This window comes from Coturnix japonica, chromosome 6 (genome assembly GCF_054131305.1).
Source record: "Coturnix japonica strain WE chromosome 6, WE-NBRP24, whole genome shotgun sequence".
Taxonomy (NCBI): domain Eukaryota; kingdom Metazoa; phylum Chordata; class Aves; order Galliformes; family Phasianidae; genus Coturnix; species Coturnix japonica.
Genome location: NC_140668.1, coordinates 1,604,994 through 1,626,273, shown reverse-complemented (window position 1 = coordinate 1,626,273; position 21,280 = coordinate 1,604,994). Strand labels below are relative to the sequence as shown.

At 49.1% G+C, this 21,280-nt stretch overlaps 1 protein-coding gene and 1 long non-coding RNA gene across 8 annotated transcripts; both read left to right on the top strand.

The window, feature by feature from the left end:
* The first annotated feature begins 15 nt into the window (after window positions 1-15).
* Window positions 16-3,548, top strand: LOC146760212 (superkiller complex protein 2-like). 7 transcript variants are annotated; one of them, XR_014947337.1, is made up of 7 exons: window positions 16-85; window positions 316-419; window positions 771-943; window positions 1,794-1,972; window positions 2,146-2,335; window positions 2,409-2,516; window positions 2,633-3,548. XR_014947337.1 is itself a non-coding variant. In XM_085550734.1 (3 exons), exons 1-3 carry the CDS (start codon window positions 67-69, stop codon window positions 873-875), a joined length of 228 nt encoding a protein of 75 aa, XP_085406860.1. In that variant the 5' UTR covers window positions 16-66; the 3' UTR covers window positions 876-1,381. The 7 variants fall into 7 exon arrangements, 1 of the variants encoding a protein (XP_085406860.1); XR_014947338.1 differs by having other exon boundaries at window positions 561-943; XR_014947341.1 differs by lacking the exon at window positions 316-419.
* On the top strand, window positions 3,547-5,008 carry LOC146760211 (uncharacterized). Its single transcript, XR_014947344.1, has 3 exons — window positions 3,547-3,663; window positions 3,839-3,908; window positions 4,422-5,008. It is a non-coding gene; the product is annotated as an uncharacterized LOC146760211 (long non-coding RNA).
* Window positions 5,009-21,280: the final 16,272 nt, after the last annotated feature.

Genomic DNA, 21,280 nt, shown 5'->3' with positions numbered 1-21,280 from the left:
GTTCCGCTCTGAGCTGAGGGCAGGGGGGGGAACGCTTCAGGGATCAGCGTCCGGCGGAGCTGCGGGATGGAGCTGGAGCGGATCGGTGGGGATGGGGGCTATAATGAAGGGGGGGGGGGCGCTGAAGGGGGGTCTGTAATGAGGAAGGGAGGGTTGTAATGGGGAGGGGGCGGGTCTGTGGGCCCTGTGGGGGTTGTGAGGACCTGTGGGGCCTGTGGAGCCTGTGTATGGGCCTCTGTGGGGCCTGGAGGGGCTGCACTGTTCTATGGGGCTCTGATTCTCCTCTGTGTTATTTTGCCCTTTCTCCCCCCATAGCGCTGCCCCCCCCCGGCCCGCTGCACCTCCCCCTGGCGCTGTTGGAGTTGGGCTGTGCCGGTCGCTATGAACTCCTGCCGGGTCCCGCCCCGCCCCGCAGCACGGTGAGATCCTGCCGACCCCCCCGACCCCATCTGAGCCCCATAAAGGACGTTGTGGGTCCGCCTCCCCAGGGACCCCCGTAACCCCTCAGAGCCTGTGACCTCCTCAGACTTCACCCAATTGACCCCTCCCCACACCCCCAGATCCTACTAACCGTTCCCAAGGGACCCTCCTGATCCCTCTTCCAGACCATTGCTGCCTGGAAGAAGGGAGTGGACTCCAAAGTGTGAGCCCAGAGTGTCTGCAGAAGACTGAGGGATTTTTCTTCATGAAAGCAATACTTTAGAAGTGCGTTCATTTCAGAAATGTGGACAAATGCTTCTATTGTCTCAACCTTCTCTCTTGGCCCTCAGCACAATGGTGCGCTGCCTTTCCAACCCCTCATGGCTCTGCTAGGTGCCAAGTGCTGTGCTTTAAGTCTGTTGTACGATGAGTGGCAGCAGAGACTTTCCAAGTGAGATACTTCATGCTGTGGATAAACAACAACAAATACAGCTGGGTAAATGTGTTCATCTTCCTCTAGCATGTAAGTGTTGCGGTAGCTGGTATCAGGGTACCATCCCGTTCTCTGCCATCCACGATGTTGTGGGAAGCTGTGGAGGAACTGCTCAAATGTATTCTCTCTAAGAGAGCGGAGCAGATATCTCCTAAATGCATATCCGAGCCGGTAAAATGGGCTCATATGAGTGGACACCTTCAGGAGGTGGCACTGATGTTCACTGTAGCCAAATGGCGAGAAATAGTTGACCATATGTGGGACTTTGTTATCTCCAAAAATAAGGAATACAAAATAAATACATTGAAGAATGTCAAGGGTCAGTAAGTAATAATGCCCCTAGTGATACTCCAGCACATTTGTCCTCTAGAACTGGTTCTATTTGACATGCAACTTCATACAGTTCAGTGATCAATTATTAGCCCAAAGGCATGGTTATGAGCATCCTAAAAGCATTTGTTGCACAAATTTTAAAAATCAATATATCAGAGTATATGAAAGTTGAAGACTTTTCCTAACTAGTTACAGGTGAACGCAATGGGACCCTCGTGGATTTATTTCCAGGTTGCAGAAACTTAGGTTGCAGAGCAAACGTGTTTGTTCTTTTTAGTAGGTTTAACAGTAATGTTGTTATGCTGTGTTTGACTTGTCTCTTTTTTCACTTCTAGAGTATTGTCAATCGAGGCCTTGATTGAGTTATAATGGTTATGTTATTAATATAAGTATTATATATATATATATATGTAATATATATACTATATATTATATACTATATATATAAGTGTTATTCTATAGGCAGTAGCTTGCTAATTAATAAAAAAGGGGGGGTCGCCGCGTTCCGACCCTGCAGAGCTCCACTCCATGCAGTACTTTGAAACAGGGATGACGGATCCCGGCCCCGGACTGCCCTGGTTCTTTGAAGTGGTGTACATGGATGGCGAAATCTTCGTGCACTACAACCTGGTTATGCTGAGAGACGGAAACATTACCTGGAGGAAACCTGTGTGCAGTGGCTGCGGAGACATGTAGAGAACGGGAAGGCAGAGCTGGGGAGGACAGGTGAGGGGGAGGCTGCGGTGTGAGGCTGCAGGTGGGGCGGGGGCTCAGTGTGGGGAGCTCAGCCCGGCCCTCACTGCCGCCCACCTTCAGAGCAACCTGAGGTGTGAGTGTGGGGGAAGAAGGCCGACGGGATCCTGACCTTGTCCTGCCACGCTCACGGCTTCTACCCACAGCCCATCACCGTCAGCTGGGTGAAGGACAGCGTGGTGCTGGGCCAGGACACCCACTCGGGGGGCATTGTGCCCAACAGCTACGGCACCTACCACACCTGAGTCACCATCGACGCGCTGCCAGGGGACGGGGACAAGTACCAGTGCTGCGTGGAGCACGCCAGCCTGCCCCAGCCCAGCCTCTACTCATGGGGTGAGTGAGGGGACGTGGGGCTGGGGGGCTCTGGGCTGCCCCTTCCCCTGCTGACAGCCCTGCCTTCCTCCAGAGCGGTCACAGTCCAGCCTGGTGCCCAACGTGGTGGGGGTGGTTGTTGCCGTTGTGGCCATTGCCATCATGGCTGGCGTTGGATTCATCATCTACAGACGCCATGCAGGTAAAAGTGGAGGGGTGTAGGAGGACAGTGGGGGCTGTGGGGGATTTGAGGCTCCCTCAGGAGCCCTCAGCCTGGCTGTGATGTGAACCTGTGCTGATGCATCTCTCTGTCTGCAGGGAAGAAGGAGAAAGGCTACAATGCGACGCCCAGTGAGTGATGAGGGCAGCGCTGTCCCCCACCTCTGCCCGGTGCCAGGGCAGCATTGGGGTCCCTGCTTTCTCCCAGGGTTCCCCTTCCTGGTGTTCGGAGCTGCTCCATGCCCCACAGCAAGAACAGGGCTGGGGCTCATGGCTGTGAGAGTCCTTCCTTGTTTTCTGGCTCCAAGCTTGCTTCCTGAGGTGTTTCTTGTGAGAAGACTCTCAATGATTTATTGAAGTGGCAAGTAATGGGTGCTACTGTGTGACAATCAATATCACTTTGTGGGTATTTGAATATTTGAAAGCACCTTCCCTCAGAGCTGTTTGCCTCCAGAAGAGTGCTCAGGACTGTTTATGAGCGGAAGATCTGGCCCGGGACTAAATAGCTCCAGCTTGGTGTGGGAAAACTGGGTAATGAAGCCATCGTGCCCTGTGAAAAACAGGATGCGGATGGGTATCCCTGCTCCCTCTTATCTGCTGGCAAGGCTCAGAAGATGGGAACAAAGGAATTTCTGCTAAGATCCCAGAGCCAGAAGCTTCCATTCCAAGGAGAGCTGACTCAACTACTTTGGATTTGAGCTGTCACTCCAAAGAGAGCTGACTTGACCACTTTGGACATATAAATAAGTTGGTGCTACCATTGGAAATTGTCATCGTGGTCACCATTAACAGAACAACGCCTGACGACCCACCACTACTGAAGACCAATGACTGAACTACAAACCTCGATGGATCCATGGTGGTGAATATCTCCCTCTTGCTTCCTACAGAGACTCCTTGCTTCTATTTCATATTTTTACTGCATTCCCTTCCCCATCACCCTACACCATAATAGCGTCCGTCCTCCCCTTCCCCATCTCCCTGATAATGTCTTGTAATAAACTGGTCGGACCAATGTTTGAACCGTTGTTTCTTAATCTCACACCAGGTATACGTATATCAAAGAACCTTGCCTCCCTCCTACAACCTGGGCTGAGACAATGGCTCTTCTTACCTTACAGGCCAGGAAGGTGGAACCAGCAACTCGAGCACAGCTGCGGTGTGGGGCTGGGGGTTGGAAGGGGTCCCTGTGCTCCTTGTGCTCCTTGTGGTGCTGCACCAGGGCTGGGCTGGGACTCTGCAGGGAGCTGAGGGTTGGGATGTGGACGTGGCCCTATGGGACACCATCTCTTCTTCTTCACACAGGAAGTAACCAAACCGTCTGAGTGCTGTGCTTCAGCCTGCAAGGGGCCAACTGGCCACACGAGCATTTGGGGTCGGTGATGAACATAGCCCCATCCCCTCTACCTCTCACATCTCCCTCTGCTTCCTATGCTGTTATGCTTTGCCTGTGCTTCTTCTTGTGAAATACAGTGTTGGGCTGTTCTGTGCTCAGCCTGCCTGCATTCTGCTCTGTGCCGTGCTTGGTTTTGGGGTGGATGAGGGGACCTCCCCTCATCCCTCCTACCCCAACCCCACACTCTTTGCCCATTGCTCCATTTCACACTGCTGCTCTCCTCCTCCCCTTTGCACTCCCTGTGGTATCTGCACCGCTTTGGCATGAAGACATGACTGGAAAGTTCATCCAGTATTGGGCTGAGCTGTGCTTCCCCCCCATAACCCACAGTGCTGCCACAGCCACATTCTGAGGGCAGACACCCAGCTTCCATAACCAACCATGCACTGAGGCTGAGCTGCCCACACCCCACATCCCAACCTGCTCCTCTACAAAACATCTCCACTTTATTCCATACAAATCCCAGAGCATCCCACTCTTCCCATCCTGCAGCGGGGAGCGGAGACAGCCACAGCTCCCCATGTCCCATCGCATCCCAACCAGCTGCCCTGTGGTCCTCAGTGCTGCAGCAGCCGGCTGTAGGGTCCAACGCGGGTCCTCAGTTTGGTGGGTGTTCCCATCTCAGCCATCGTGTCATGCTCCAGCACCACAACATGGTCTGCCTTCTCCAGCATCCGGGCTTGATGGCTGATGAGCAGCATTGACTGGTCCCCCCTGTTGGGCATTGGGTAGGTTTGTGGCGTGGCATTAAGCTGGTACATTCGGTGTTACACGCTGTGTGTGAGTCCCGTCCGTTCCCGTGTGCGGAGGCACGGTACTTTCACACAGCAGCCTTGATTTGTCGCCGGATCGGGAGGCGACAGCCTTCATGTCAGAAATGTGGACAAATGCTTCTGTTGTCTGACCCGTCTCTTGGCCCTCAGCACAATGGTGCGCTGCCTTTCCAACCCTTCACAGCACTGCTAGGTGCCAAGTGCTGTGCTTTAAGTCTGTTGTACGATGAGTGGCAGCAGAGACTTTCCAAGTGAAATGCTTCATGCTGTAGATAAACAACAACAACAAATACAGCTGGGTTAATGTGGTCGTCTTCCTGTGGCATATTAGTTGAAGCAAAATAGAAAATCCCCATCCCTTCTGGCTGGTGCTCTTGGCCACCCCCAGGAAGGGCTGAAAAGCTCTTCCAGGTCCTTTCCTTTGAGCCTTTGCTGCAGAGGGTCCCCACAGATTCCATTCCAAGATCTCCCTAAGCCTCCCTGTTTCCTACAGCTGTAGGCACTGATCCTAAAACAGCTGGGCTCTGTTTCCAGCCTGTGGGACCCCAGGAGTTCCTCACACCATCTTCTGCAAAGCCAGAGCTGCCCACAGTCCCCCACAGCCACTCTTCCCACTACATACGTCAGGGTGCGGATGCAGCGCGCTGAGTCCCGGATGTCCCACACTTTGATGTACAACGTGGACACGGTGAACACCAACCCCGTGTGGCTGCAGTACTTGATGGAAACGACATTATTTGGGTGACCCTTGAGGGAAGCAATTTCCTGACCCATCACCAAGTTCCACATCTTACAGCTCCCGTCTGTAGGAAGAAGAACGTGCCTGAGAGAGTTGGGCTGGGGAGTTCCTCCGTGGCGTGGAGGCACCGACTCCTTCCCAAGCGCTGCCTCCCACCACCCACAGCTCCTCTCCAGGGCAATGGAGCCAGCCTGCTCCAGCACCTGGACGTCAGAAGGCAGGGACAGGAAAGCAGCCCAGAAGGAGCCATCCCTGCCATGCACCCCAATTCCCCACGCCAGCCTGGGGAGATCTATGAGAATAGCACATAAAAAGCCAGCAGCCCCCACACCTGTTCTGTCCAACATATACCTTTTTAGGCAGTGAAAAGCAGTTCATCGGTGGCATCCAGGCAGAGCACAGGCTTGGTGTGTCCTTCTGCCACAGAGACGCACTGCAGTGGGGCTGTCCGGGCATTCTTGGTGCCACCCACTGGATTAATGATGCCCCCTGCATGGGAAAGAAAGAAGGTGGGGTAGGTATGTGGAAAGGCACAGCACTGTAAGGTCCTACAGGCATGGGAAAGCACGAGCTGCCTCACCCCCAAGCATCTTCCACTTCCTGGTAGGGCAATGGGCCCCTCCATCTGAACTCAGGCATATCTGAGCAATCATCTTCATGTTAAACCTTGGCATCTCCCCACTAGCAGCCCCTGCCTAACGGCTCTGCCCAGGTGACACAGACTGTGAGTCGTGATGCTCACGGCCTCTGCTCTGAGCCAGGAAACTCAGCTCATTGGACCTCAGCTCAGTTGAGGACAAACTGCACTTTCTCCATCCTGAAGCTCTGCCAGGAACGTTTCATTAGACCTATTTCATGGCAGTTCCTTCAAGCTGCCAGCCAGCCTGTGGTTGGCAGCGTTTGGAAACGGAGCTGTACTCCTTTTAAAACCAAAGGGATGACAGAGGGCAGCACTGGCATTTGCACCCGGCACCCTGTGCCCGATGCTGGCTCAGAGGATCCATCCTCACCAAACATTCTTCCAAGGGACGCCCTGCAGGCACCTCATCCCTCCGGCCACAGCATCTGCCAATCACTTCCACATCAGAGTGTTCAGAACACTGAGGTCCAGCAGCCCCACTGCTGCAGTCCTGAGCTTTGTGGACACCAGCAGCTCTTTCCTGCTGGTATTCCAAGCGCCGCCTTGGGCTCTGAGCTGTGCTAAATCTTTTCCTATGAGTAGGCAAAACAAGGCAGGAGGCTGGAGAAGGGCAGGCCCAGGGCTGCATGAGGTCTGCATTAGTCAGGAGGGTGAAGGTAAGCTCATTAATTCGGGTTTCGAAGTCACACGAGTGCGACCTCCTTCTCAATTAGCAGCGGCGCTCACACATTCAGCAGCTCTCCTCTGACCCCTAGTGTTGCTACTGGTCTCGAAGTGACACCGAGACCAAAGGGAAATCCCGGCTCCCCAGGGTGAGATGCGATCAGAGCAAACAGCTCAAGGCGACAAAGCACACACGCGCCTGGAGCCGTGAATCCAGTGGCTGCTGAGAGCAGAGCACCCATCAGCACCAGAGGTGCTCCTAAAGGGCAATGAGAAGGTTGTCCTTGCGCTGGGACAAACTCAGGAGCACATTCAGCCCGAGGCTGAGCTCTGCACAGCAGTGACTTGGCTTCTGGGGCAGAGAGCTCTGCTCACACAGGACCCAGCACTGCAGAGATACGGCCAGGAGTGCGGAACGCCTGCACGTGTTTCCCTGGAAGATGCTTGCAAGAAAAACACACTGACAGTGCCCAGTGTTGCTCACCCCAGCATTACAGTCCTGCTGGAGAGCCAGGGATGGGACAGGACATGCTGACAAGAGATGGCACAGAGTGTGTGATGAGGACCTCGATCTGCTTATTAAGCGGATGATGTGGAGAGGTCTGGCTGATGAAGCTTCTCACTGTGTGAGTCGGTCAGCATTAGAGAAAGCCAGCAAGGAGATCTGTGAGCTTGTGCAGGGGACAAAGAGGCGCAGAAGCTGCTACCCGCCCTTGGTGCTCTTAGAAAGTTAACTGAATTGGCCAAGGAGGAGCGGGAGTTATGGCTAACCTGTTTCCTGCAGGGGTGAACCCCAGAGGTTTGAGACCAAATGAGGTTTGGCAGATGGATGTCACAGACTTCCCAGAGTTTGGGTGTTTCCATCACTTGCATGTCACAACTGACACATGCAGTGGTTTTCTCTGGGCTGTGGCACAATCTGGACAGACCGCCATGCATTACATAAAAGCGTTGTGCATGGCCATCGCTGTCATGGGTGCACCTCATGAGTTAAAGACTGACAATGGCCCAGGATATAGAAGTGCATGTTTTGGACGCTGGTGCACAGCTTGGGGCATTAAGCATATCTTCAGCATTCCCGGCAGCAGCACCTGACAGGCTATTATGGAGTGTGCACATCAGACCTTGAAGGGGCGTCTTTGTGCGCTTAAAGAGGGGGGAGGGCTGGAGGGGCCTGAGCTGTGCCCACACGCTCTCCTCCTGCGTGAGAGAATCGGATGTGAGACCATCAGCTGACCGAATGGACACCAATAGGTCAGGTCCTGATCAGACCTGACGCAGGGCCATGGCTCCCAGACCCTATGCCGCTCATCGTCATGGGCAGGGGATACGCCTGTGTCGGGACCCCAAATGGGACCCGCTGGCTGCCGGCACGTTGGGTTAAGCCGGCACGAAACGACGAGCCATCCTGCACACCGTGAGGATCCGAACATCTCAGCACCGGTTTTGGTCAATGTCTCCTTGGTTAATGTCTCCAGTGCAGCCAGTGATTTGACGTCAGCACTGTGCAGCGGCTGCTGGTAACGGCACATGAGACTGCGTTGCTCCCAATGTGCCTGAAGGTCCGAACTGGGAATCCAGCCTTCATGCCGGACTGATAGTTCGTGAGCGGGGGAGACCTTGTTCCTGGATAATCCCCCAATGGTGGACATTCAGAACGATTCTGCACAACCAATATGTTTTTGTCTTCTTATTTGGTTATGGAGTGTGACATTATAATGCACACTGGACAGAACTGGATTGCCACGAAGATTCTGTACAATAGTGTTACATTGAACTTGGAAAAGTTGTAACTCCATTGTGTACTGTGCTGTTATCTTGTACTTGAATGCACTGTTCTCTACAAGTTGACTAAGTGTTGCCATACAGCATTTCACAATTGTTAGGCAGATTGCTGTTGTGTGCTTTCAGGATTGTAGGCACTACAGCTGCATCACTTTGGCATGCTATTATGACAGCTTAATTGGTTTTCGCATATGTTTAATGTTTGATTCATTTGCGGAATAGCCTTAAATGTGCGAATCACCTTTGGAGTAACAGGGAGTATGTGGGAGAACCTTTACAGGGGCTGGAGATGATAAAGAGGGGGGAGATGTTGGGTATTGGGCAGGTGGTGCCTGCGTGCACCAGGGCTGGAGTCAGGGAGGTCACGGGTATCTGATAGGGGCGGTCACCTGCACCATTAAATAGGGTTTGTGGCATGGCATTAAACTGGTACTTTCGGCGTTACACACTGTGTGTTCTGGTTAGCATTTGGGCTGCTGTGCTAACAGATGTGTCTGGGGTTATCTTGTTTTAAAATGGAAGGGCTCGTAAGGAGCAGAGGGATGTGAGGTATTTCTAGTCCGCTTCATGCTCCCGATTCTAGAACCCTTCCAATTGTGAGGAGAACAGAAGTGCTGAGCTGTGTGCGTGTTCCACGGTGCAGAGTCCAGTGGCAGTTGGTGCCCGGTGTCTGTGCTGAGCAGCATTGAGGTCTTTAGGAACGTAGGAATCTGCCAATCTGTTGTGAAGGTACTAAAGGTAAAAAGGCAGCATTTCTATCAGTATTGGAGGAGGGAAGGAAACTTTGTCCTTAACTGATGTTTTTGTTCCCTTTGTCATGCAGTCAGTCCAGCAACTAACTTGAGAACCCGACTTCTTCTCTCTTTAGTTTAGATATGGGAAAATTCCCTGAAAAAAAAAAACTTTTTTTTTTTGGAAAATTCACTAGTGTTTGTGTGAGTAAAAGGTTCCAGCCTTTCCTTACTGACTGTAGGAAATGCTTAGCACAGAAAAGTGCAGCACTTTAATGAAAGAGTTCCGAATCACTTGAATTTGAGCTTCTGTCTGTCCTGGTTGTAGGTTTTACTGCCTTTGATACCTTAAAAAAAAAACACCAACAAAACAAACCTAAAATACCAAAATATTTGATTTTTACATCAGAAAAGAAAAAAAAACAACAACCCAAACCCTTGTTGTGGCTGAGCAGAACGTGCTGCAGCTCCATGCAGTGCTGAGTTACAGTATTCAGGCACATGTGTGTGGATTTGTGTATTGATACACACTGGCATGCTTTTGCTGTACAGGTAACAAAGACAGGGGAAGGTTTTAGTGTTTTCTTCATAGGTGAAGAAACCTTGAAGACCAGAAATTCCAACTTACAGAATTTGACATTGGCAAAGTGAGGAGGAAAATTCTTCCTACCCCGTTATTCTTAATTGACGGATTCAGTGTTGGTTCGGCCTACAGGAGAAGTGAACTGCAAGGCTTGGAAGATTGCTGTCTTTGCTGAGGTTGTCCAGGTGGGTGAGCTTGAAGACCTGCAGCGGTCAGACAAATGTGTTGGGGTTACTCATTGCTGTCACTCGTGGTGTTGAAGGAGGGGCTCCATTGGAGGGCTTGCAGCCGTGCAGCCCAGGGGCTCCGTGCTGAGTCAGGGTGATGTTACTAGAGTTTGACCAGTGTTGAGGAGGGCAATGTTTTGAAACAACTGTTCCTGAGAGACTGATAGAATGAAGAGAAGAAAGCTGGGAAGATGATAGATAGGTGCACAGCTCAACTTTATGTGCTTCTGATATTTCAGTTTTTTCTTCCATGCTCAGCTTCTCTTTGCTTTTGTGGCCTTTGCCTTGCAGGTTGTTTTTCTGCATTTAAGCTTTCACTGGGTGAATGTTGTGTAGGGGGGATTTCCTTGTTCACCCAGTAGCCAGTTGGATGGGCAACTGGAGACTCAGCATTTATCTGTGTGGGTTTTCAGCCTTGCCTGCCATCTTTGTGCAGTGGTTGTAAGGTTAGGATCAAAGTTTTAAATTGATCCTTTTCTTCCTGTAGCTACGCTGCCGAGTCCACCAGAGTCTGCAGGTGACGATCCGAGGGCAGCTCAGATAACAGTGCAGCAGAGCAAGCTTTCCGTGCACTCCGATCCCTTTCCACAGTCAATGGAAGTGATGGAAGTGGAAAGCTCAGAGAATGTCCCAAGCCCGACACATCCTCCTGTTGTCATCAATTCTGCAGATGATGACAAAGGTGATGGTGAGTGTGGTTGATTTCCTGGTTCTCTAGTAGTTACTCTATTCACTTAGGCTGCTTCTATGGGCTTACCAGGTAAGTGTAGCTGTTTAAATAAAGAACCCATCTGTAGTCACTTACATTTGTACTTAAGAATATTAACTGTGGGCTGAAGTGTCATTGTATGAGCTACATAAATGTGGGAAATCTGATTGAATTCCTACCGCGTACCTGAAGAGGCTGATTTTTTCTTTCCTTGTACAGACCAGCTTTCTAAGGAGGGAGAAGAAATAAAAACACCTGTCCAGCAACCAGCTAAAGAAAACCGTCATGGATTGCGGATCATTTCCATTAGGAAATCTAATGCTGATACCAAACAAGGTATTCCAGGATTAATCAGAAGCACTTGCCAATTAACTCCAAAGCAATTTATTGTACAAACACAACAGAGCATAGGGTTGCTGAATGGACTCGGCTATTTCCATGATCTTGTTCCTACCTCGTAACTTCATGTGCCTTTCAGATTAGGAAGGTAAACTCCTTTGTTTACAGCATTAGAGCACGACGAGGCCACAGCATGGAGTTTAAGTGCCTGTATGTGCATCTTTTCAACCAGTGGTGAAAGCCACATTTGCTGATAGAGGAATCTAATGTCATGTGGATGGGATAAAGTAAGGGATAAAGCTTACTTTTAATATCCAGAAGGATGAAAGGAGGGCAGCAGACAGACATCAGGTCCATGGTGCTCTTAGCTGTGGGGAGAGCTGACAGGGTTTGTTCTGCATGCTTCTGAGCAGGAGGCAGTTTGCAGAGCTGTGGTCCTCAGCGTGTGCCTCTGTCCTTCAGTCTCATTCACTGCTCTGTGTTCCCAGATGACAGTCTGAATTTTGGAATAAAAACACTTGAAGAGATCAAACTGAAGAAACAAAAGGATAAAACCAAACAACAAAGTGGTGAGTTCATATGCCCTACTTTGTTATCCTTCTGATAATACTCAGATAGCTGGCACTGTGTTGGGGAATAGAGCTGTGCAGTGGTTGTTGCACATTGGACAGTAGTGAGTAACAAATGCGCTTTGGTCTTTGTGACGGTTCTGTCAGGTTTGTTTTTGTTGTTGGCAGTGGCTTTTCTTTTTCTTGTTGTAAACACTGTCTGTTTGTTCACTTGGATCAGAAGGACCTTCAGGAGCTCCTGCTCATCTGCTCCAATCTCAGACTGTTCCTGTGCCTAAGAAGGAGAATGTGCGGACACTGGTCAGAACTGTGACGCTGTCTGCAAAGCAGGGTAATGATGAGTACCTTTGTTTCCATTTGGTGGCTCCTAAGTGGAATGGATAAATTACAATTGGGACTTACCCTGAGTGCATTACAGTTGCAATATTATTTTCTGTCAGGGCTGTCAAAGTGGTGTCTTTTGGGTGTCTTTGTTTTGGGTGGGAAATGAGCTCACAGGTCAGTAATTCTGTTGGTTTCTGTCAAATAAGCACTTTGTTTTTCTTTGTTTTAGGGGAGGAGCCTGTGATTCAATTGAATATTGCTGATAAACCTGGAAAACAGGAATCCTCTGTAGGTAAGGGCTGCTTGTGAGCTGCTGTTTGGCTGCCTCCACGTAAATGGGAGGGCACTGCTGAAGCAGGAGGGAGGAAAGTGTGTCCTGGGTCTGTGATGACTCCAAGTGGCACACAAGTGTAGCAGCTGGAAGGTGAATTTGAGAACATACACTTGGAGAAACCAAAGTTTGTGGTTGACTTGTAAAAATATTTCTCCAAAGGAATTATCTTAGGAATGTTGTTGTTTTCTCTCTGTAGCTGATGTCAGTGGCCTTCCGCTGAAACGCAGCCTTGCAGAAAGGCTGGGGAAGAAGATCAAGATTGACAGAGCACCAAGGAGAGGTAAATGGTCATTGGTGTTTGCTGCACAGATTCTCTAGGCTTTCTGCTTGTTCTTCCCTGGGAGCGTTCTCTTTGCGTGCTTGCTGAAGTCTTCATCACTGGGATTTGAAGTTCCTTTCCCTGCCCCGTTCTGAAACGTGAGCACAGAGCTGGCATTTATGCAGCATCCCTGGTTTGTTCCATTCTGTAGTTCAAGGCATGAAGTCTCTGAAGGAGAGACAGGGACATACTTGTGCTCAGATAGATAATAACTAGGTATTACACCTGCTTTCCCCTTTTTCCTTCTCATGAATTTAGACCACTTCCACAGAGCCCTAAATGTTAATTTGAAAGGGAAAAATCGGACTGGTTTTCAAAATATAGGACAGGTGGCTTAGGAGAGAAAACTGCAGAGTGAAGCTGTCCTGTGATGCGCTGTTGGGAACACTCATATTCTGTAATATTATGACAAATCTGCAAACTTAAGCTCTCGTTGGACTCTCATTTAATCATTATGCTTCTCCTTTCTTGATGATGGCAGAGAACGGTGCCAAGCCAGCAGGGGAGATCCATGTTAAAACTCTGGAAGAGATCCGTCTTGAGAGAGCGAATCAGCGAGGAGAAACCCCAGCTGCCCCCCAGGCAGAAGGGTGCTGTAAGGTGGAGGATCCCAGCTCCAGGGTGAGGCCTTCCCCTGCAGTTCACATCAAAACCTACTCGGAAGCCCTGGCTGAAAGGAAACACAAAGGACTGGAGGAAGATAAGCAAAAAGTAGAAGAGCTTCTTACTGAGAAGAGAGCTGAGGGTAAATGCAAGAACAAGAGAATTTTCCCTCCACCTGGGCCGGGTAAAGTGAAACTGGAAGAGCCACGGCGTAAAATCAAGAGATTGGAAGAAGTGCATATTAAAACCTTGGAAGAAATCAAGCAGGAGAAAGCCCTGCGGATACAGCAGATCGCAAAGCCAGCAGGTAAGGAGGAGCTTCACTGTTTGCTCTGCCGAAGTGCTTCCCCTGTCAAGCAAATGGAGTTTGCTTAGAATTGCCTGGGCTGTTTCTTACAACATGCAAAGGCAGGAAGTGCCAGGATGTCCATCCATGTGTTTTTCCATTGAATCCGTGGTGTCTGCCTGCTTCATTCTGGAAAATTCATTCGCTGTGAGGTTTTGTAGTTCAGTTTCTCTTGTACATTTTTTTTTCTGCCATGTTTTTGGTGTGGCGTGTTCTGTGTGTTGATGCCAGGGTTGCCTTCATCTTTGGCGTGAGTTGCTTAGTTCGATATGGAAATGTATTTGAAAAGCATGGATTGACTCCTCAACATGGGGGCCAACCTCTGTCAGAAAGGTCAGGGGGTGAATTATTCATTGGGGAGGTGAAAGGCTTTGTGATGAGACAGCATGTGAAGGAGGGAAGAGCTTGGATACTGCATGGACTGCGTGATGTCGCCTCTGTCTGTGCTTTGTTATTGAATGTGAGGAAATAAGCACATGGAGGAAACACTGGTACTCAGGTTTCTTTCTATGCTTGCTGTTGACCAAATGATTTTCTTGTTCCTTGTTTTAAAGCACCTGGAAGAGAAGAGAAAAAGACTGCAGAGTGGAGCAGGGCTGCTCCCAAAGCTGTCTCTGCACCCGCAGAGGTGAGTCCCTTCTGAAGATGGACACATTGACACAATTTCTTCACATGTTCTCATGTCTCACTGCTCACCATGTGCCACCATCATGAGTGCATTCCTACCTTCCTGCCTTTGGTGAAGAGCTGCAGCCATGTTTCACAATCCTGATACTTTCAATGGCTTTCCCAGACAGCTTTGCACTCCTCAAACTCAGAATTGATCTGATTGTATCTGGCAGTGAGGCAGTAACCCTGCTGGCACCAGGTACAACTTGTGAGGTTAACGTGGGGGGCACTGGATCCAAAAAGGCCACGACGGCTTCGTGTTCAGGGAAATCAGACTGTGGGTGGATGCTGTGTAGGGGAACAGGAATGACTTTCTGTTGCTCAGATAGAATGTGGTAGGTAACAACTCCAGTACTGTGCTGATTGAAACGAGCTTGCTTTGTTAATTGCACACATTTGAAACAGTGCTTTCACAGCAAAGCATGGATCTTGTTATATGCAGGCATTTATGAAAGGGTCAGTGACCCAAGTGACAGGAATGTACTGTTCCAGGTGCAGCCGTTTTTGCAATATCTCCAATGTGATTTTCTTCATACACTCCCCCTGGTGTTTGTTCTGATTTTGCACTTACTTTATTTCTTTTTAGCCCTGGGATCAGAGTACACCAAATTCTAGAGCTCAAGCAAAGAGCCTTGAGGGGACAATAAAGGAGAAGCTGCAGCTGAGACAACCAGAGAAGCTGAAGAAGGAAGTGGCTGCTGTGCCGGCTGCTGCTGAAGAAACAGTCAAAGGTAAAAGTGCAGAGCTTAGCAGTCCTGAATCCACCCTTCATGGTCAGCTTATCAGCTTGCAAAGGCCTAAGTGAAATCTCAGCACGGTGGGCACCAGCATTGCCAGGGAAACCATCAGCCCAACCTCAGGAGCAGAGAACTATGAATGAGTGTTGAGTGTGAGGTGGTCCTCGGAAGTAAAGGGACCTGAGTGCTCATGGTGGGTGCGTGCCTTTGCTTAGTGCTAGAAAGGGAAATGCTTATTTTCTTAGTTCACTTGTGTTCCTTCCAGCCAGACTTCAGCTTGAGAACGAGGGACAGACAGTGGCACTGAGCTGCAGACTTACCTGTGTGATAAACCCCTGGATGTATTCTGTGGGTCTGTTGTGGCTTGCACAGCGTCTGGTTGCACACGCTTGTCTGTAGCTCCTGCTTTTTCCTTTCTCTAGAGGGACCATGTCTTGCTTTCTCCTGCTGTATGGCTGTTTCCCTTGTCTGGGTTATAATATGGTGTAGCCGTGCAGTTTCTTTGTTCCTTTGGTCGGACTGTTGGTATGAAGCACTTACTGTGGAAGATACTGCTGAGATTTGTGGAAAGAGGAATGTAATTTTGCTGGCCAGATGTATTTAACTGTGGAGAAGAGCTGTGGGAATGACAGGACAACCTGGACTCCTCTCAAGGCACAATTGTACCAGCTCTCTCTTCTTCCTGTAGCCAAGGGCAACATGTGTGTGAAGCCTTGGGATGGCAAAGCCAGCAGCCCCACGAAGCGAGCAAGGAAGCGGAAGGCTGCTGAGATCTCTACTTCTGCTGTGGCAGCTGTGAATCCTCAGAGAAGCACTGAAGAAGAGGAGCCTCCAGCTAAAAAAGCTAAAATAGCAGCTTTGGTAAGGAGGGGAGGAAGTGTCAGTGCTGTCCTGGTACGCTTACTGTTAACGTCCTTCAGGAGCCCCTTGGCCCCCATGTTGGGTTAAGGCTCAGCAGTGCTGAAGGAGAAGTGCTGCAGAGGAAGGATCTCCTGAGCAATCATTGACTTTGTCTTCCTTCTTTCCAGACTGCTGCTCCAGCCCTGCCGGAGTTCAGCCTGCTCACCGAGCCTGTAGAAGAAGATGACCTTGAAAAGTTCATCTCGGAATTCTTAGAGGAAATGGAAGGACAATATGACTTGGAGCTGGAGAAGGACGTGGATGAACTCCATCTTGAACTTTCTGAGATGATTGATATTATATCTGAGTAGTCTTATAGTATATATATATATATATATAAATAAATATTTTAAAAGGCTTCACAATGAGTCTTAAAGCACAGCTGAACTGGTAAAAGATTGGCAGACTGCATTCCATTGTCCTGAGTTTTCCTGCTGGTCAGAGTTGAGGTCCTGTGCATCTATTCCCTGATCCTGGTTGGCTCCTTTCAGCAGCAAGAGGACAAAGCAGTTCTGTGACAGCCCAGAAGGACGTCCATCTGTGTGCTGCAGTGCCTGGCAATTGATCTCCTGATTCAGTGACGCTGCGAAGGCTTCAACCTCAAGCTCCTTCCTTCCTCCTCCCTTGGCCATGCTCAGCGTTGGGTGCAGCTGGAAGCTTCTTCGGTGCTCCCATTTCTTGGGCAGTCCCCATGTCTAGCCTGGAGTTCTGCCAGCTCTTGAGTTTTGTTGGTGTATGCTTTTGTTTTTGACTTGAATCCTTTAAGGCAACTTAATGACAGTGTGGGGGTGGGAGGGAGCAGAATTATTCTGGTGTTTTGGACCAAATGTGCCACCAATGATCGGGGGTGCTCCCTGCCTTCCAGTTATCAGCAGTGATGCAGCAGCAGTGTGAGAAGCGGGAGCTGCACGCCGCAGCTGCGTTATTCCCCCCTTTCCCTTTTTCTGGACTTAATAAGCCTCCCTGCTTATTAAGTGTATAATGCAGAGAGGTCTGGCTGATGAAGCTTCTCACTGTGTCAGTCGGTCAGCATTAGAGAAAGCCAGCATGGAGTTCTGTGATCTTGTGCAGGGGACAAAGAGGCGCAGAAGCTGCTACCCACCCTTGGTGCTCATAGAAAGTTAACTGAATCGGCCAAGGAGGAGCGGGAGTTATGGCTAACCTGTTTCCTGCAGGGGTGAACCCCAGAGGTTTGAGACCAAATGAGGTTTGGCAGCTGGATGTCACAGACTTCCCAGAGTTTGGGTGTTTCTGTCACTTGCATGTCACAACTGACACATGCAGTGGTTTTCTCTGGGCTGTGGCACAATCTGGACAGACCGCCATGCATTACATAAAAGCGTTGTGCATGGCCATCGCTGTCATGGGTGCACCTCATGAGTTAAAGACTGACAATGACCCAGGATATAGAAGTGCATGTTTTGGACGCTGGTGCACAGCTTGGGGCATTAAGCATATCTTCAGCATTCCTGGAAACAGCACATGCCAGGCTACTATGGAGTGTGCACATCAGACCTTGAGGGGGCGTCTTTGTGCGCTTAAAGAGGGGGGAGGGCTGGAGGGGCCTGAGCTGTGCCCACACGCTCTCCTCCTGCGTGAGAGAATCGGATGGGAGACCATCAGCTGACCGAATGGACACCAATAGGTCAGGTCCTGATCAGACCTGACGCAGGGCCATGGCTCCCAGACCCTATGCCACTCCTCGTCATGGGCAGGGGATACGCCTGTGTCGGGACCCCAAGTGGGCCCTGCTGGCTGCCGGCACGTTGGGTTACGCCGGCACCAAATGATGAGCCATCCTGTGCACCGTGAGGATCCGAACATCTCAGCACCGGTTTTGGTCAACAACTCCTTGGTTAATGTCTCCAGTGCAGCCAGTGATTTGACGTCAGCACTGGGCAGCGGCTGCTGGTAATGGCACATGAGACTGCGTTGCTCCCAATGTGCCTGAAGGTCCGAACTGGGAATCCAGCCTTCATGCCGGACTGATAGTTCGTGAGCGGGGGAGACCTTGTTCCTGGATAATCCCCCAGTAGTGGACATTCAGAACGATTCTGCACAGCCAATATGTTTTTGTCTTGTTATTTGGTTATGGAGTGTGACATTATAATGCACACTGGACAGAACTGGAATGCCACGAAGATTCTGTACAATAGTGTTACACTGAACTTGGAAAAGTTGTAACTCCATTGTGTACTGTGCTGTTATCCTTTACTTGAATGCACTGTTCTCTACAAGTTGACTAAGTGTTGCCATACAGCATTTCACAATTGTTAAGCAGATTGCTGTTGTGTGCTTTCAGGATTGTAGGCACTACAGCTGCATCACTTTGGTATGTTATTATGACAGCTTAATTGTTTTTCGCATATGTTTAATGTTTGATTCATTTGCGGAATAGCCTTAAAGGTGCGAATCACCTTTGGAGTAACAAGGAGTACGTGGAGGAACCTTTACAGGGGCTGCAGATGATAAAGAGAGGGGACATGTTGGGTATTGGGCAGGTGGTGCCTGCGTGCACTAGGGCTGGAGTCAGGGAGGTCACAAGTATCTGATGGGGTGGTTCTAGATTCTAGAACCCTTCCAATTGTGAGGAGAACAGAAGTGCTGAGCTGTGTGCGTGTTCCACGGTGCAGAGTCCAGTGGCAGTTGGTGCCCGGTGTCTGTGCTGAGCAGCATTGAGGTCTTTAGGATCGTAGGAATCTGCCAGAGAGGAATCTGTTGTGAAGGTACTAAAGGTAAAAAGGCAGCATTTCTATCAGTATTATAGGAGGGAAGGAAACTTTGTCCTTAACTGCTGTTTTTGTTCCCTTTGTCATGCAGTCAGTCCAGCAACTAACTTGAGAACCCGACTTCACCTCTCTTTAGTTTAGATTTGGGAAAATTCCATGAAAAAAAAAATTATTTTTTGGAAAATTCACTAGTGTTTGTGTGAGTAAAAGGTTCCAGCCTTTCCTTACTGACTGTAGGAAATGCTTAGCGCAGAAATGTGCAGCACTTTAATGAAAGAGTTCCGAATCACTTGAATTTGATCTTCTGTCTGTCCTGGTTGTAGGTTTTACTGCATTTGATACCTTAAAAAAAAAAAAAAAAAAAACAACAAAACAAACGTAAAATGCCAAAATATTTGATTTCTACATCAGAAAATTAAAAAAAACCAACCCAAACCCTTGTTGTGGCTGAGCAGAACGTGCTGCAGCTCCATGCAGTGCTGAGTTACAGCATTCAGGCACATGTGTGTGGATTTGTGTATTGATACGCACTGGCATGCTTTTGCTGTACAGGTAACAAAGACAGGGGAAGGTTTTAGTGTTTTCTTCATAGGTGAAGAAACCTTGAAGACCAGAAATTCCAACGTACAGAATTTGACATTGGCAAAGTGAGGAGGAAAATTCTTCCTACCCCATTATTCTTAATTGACGGATTCAGTGTTTGTTCAGCCTACAGGAGAAGTGAACTGCAAGGCTTGGAAGATCGCTGTCTTTGCTGAGGTTGTCCAGGTGGGTGAGCTTGAAGACCTGCAGCGGTCAGACAAATGTGTTGGGGTTACTCACTGCTGTCACTCGTGGTGTTGAAGGAGGGGCTCCATTGGAGGGCTTGCAGCCGTGCAGCCCAGGGGCTCTGTGCTGAGTCAGGGTGATGTTACTAGAGTTTGACCAGTGTTGAGGAGGGCAATGTTTTGAAACAACTGCTCCTGAGAGACTGATTGAATGAAGAGAAGAAAGCTGGGAAGATGATAGATAGGAGCACAGCTCAACTTTGTGTGCTTCTGATATTTCAGTTTTTTCTTGCATGCTCAGCTTCTTTTTGCTCCTGTGGCCTTTGCCTTGCAGGTTGTTTTCCTGAATTTAAGCTTTTACTGGGTGAATGTTGTGTAGGGGGGGATTTCTTTGTTCACCCAGTTGGATGGGCAACTGGAGACTCAGCATTTATCTGTGTGGGTTTTCAGCCTTGCCTGCCATCTTTGTGCAGTGGTTGTAAGGTTAGGATCAAAGTTTTAAATTGATCCTTTTCTTCCTGTAGCTACTCTGCCGAGTCCACCAGAGTCTGCAGGTGACAATCCGAGGGCAGCTCAGATAACAGTGCAGCAGAGCAAGCTTTCTGTGCACTCCGATCCCTTTCCACAGTCATTAGAAGTGATGGAAGTGGAAAACTCAGAGAATGTCCCAAGCCCGACACATCCTCCCGTTGTCATCAGTTCTGCACATAGTGACAAATGTGATGGTGAGTGTGGTTGATTTCCTGGTTCTCTAGTAGTTACTCTATTCACTTAGGCTGCTTCTATGGGTTTACCAGGTAAGTGTAGCTGTTTAAATAAAGAACCCATCTGTATTCATTTCCATTTGTACGTAAAAATATAAACTGTGGGCAGAAGTGTCATTGTATGAGCTACATAAATGTGAGAAATCTGATTGAATTCCTACCGCATAACTGAAGAGACTGATTTTTTCTTTCCTTGTACAGACCAGCTTTCTAAGACGGGAGAAGAAATAAAAACACCAGTCCAGCAACCAGCTAAAGAAAACCATCATGGATCGCGGATCATTTCCATCAGGAAATCTAATGCTGATACCAAACAAGGTATTCCAGGATTAATCAGAAGCACTTGCCAATTAACTCCAAAGCAATTTATTGTACAAACACAACAGAACATAGGGTTGCTGAATGGACTCGGCTATTTCCATGATCTTGTTCCTACCTCGTATCTTCATGTGCCTTTGAGATTAGGAAGGTAAACTCCTTTGTTTACAGCATTAGAGCACGACGAGGCCACAGCATGGAGTTTAAGTGCCTGTATGTGCATCTTTCCAACCAGTGGTGAAAGCCACATTTGCTGATAGTGGAATCTAATGTCATGTGGATGGGATAAAGTAAGGGATAAAGCCTACTTTTAATATCCAGAAGGATGAAAGGAGGGCAGCAGACAGACATCAGGTCCATGGTGCTCTTAGCTGTGGGGAGAGCTGACAGGGTTTGTTCTGCATGCTTCTGAGCAGGAGGCAGTTTGCAGAGCTGTGGTCCTAGGCGTGTGCCTCTGTCCTTCAGTCTCATTCACTGCTCTGTGTTCCCAGATAACAGTCTGAATTTTGGAATAAAAACACTTGAAGAAATCAGACTGAAGAAACAAAAGGATAAAACCGAACAACAAAGTGGTGAGTTCATATGCCCTACTTTGTTATCCTTCTGATAATACTCAGATAGCTGGCACTGTGTTGGGGAATAGAGCTGTGCAGTGGTTGTTGCACATTGGACAGTAGTGAGTAACAAATGCGCTTTGGTCTTTGTGACGGTTCTGTCAGGTTTGTTTTTGTTGTTGGCAGTGGCTTTTCTTTTTCTTGTTGTAAACACTGTCTGTTTGTTCAC

Excerpts from the sequence above, each read along its gene's own strand:
- LOC146760212 (XM_085550734.1), top strand. Across the intron at positions 420-770 it reads CCGCCCCGCCCCGCAGCACG|CACAATGGTGCGCTGCCTTT; the intron begins GTGAGATCCTGC and ends CTTGGCCCTCAG.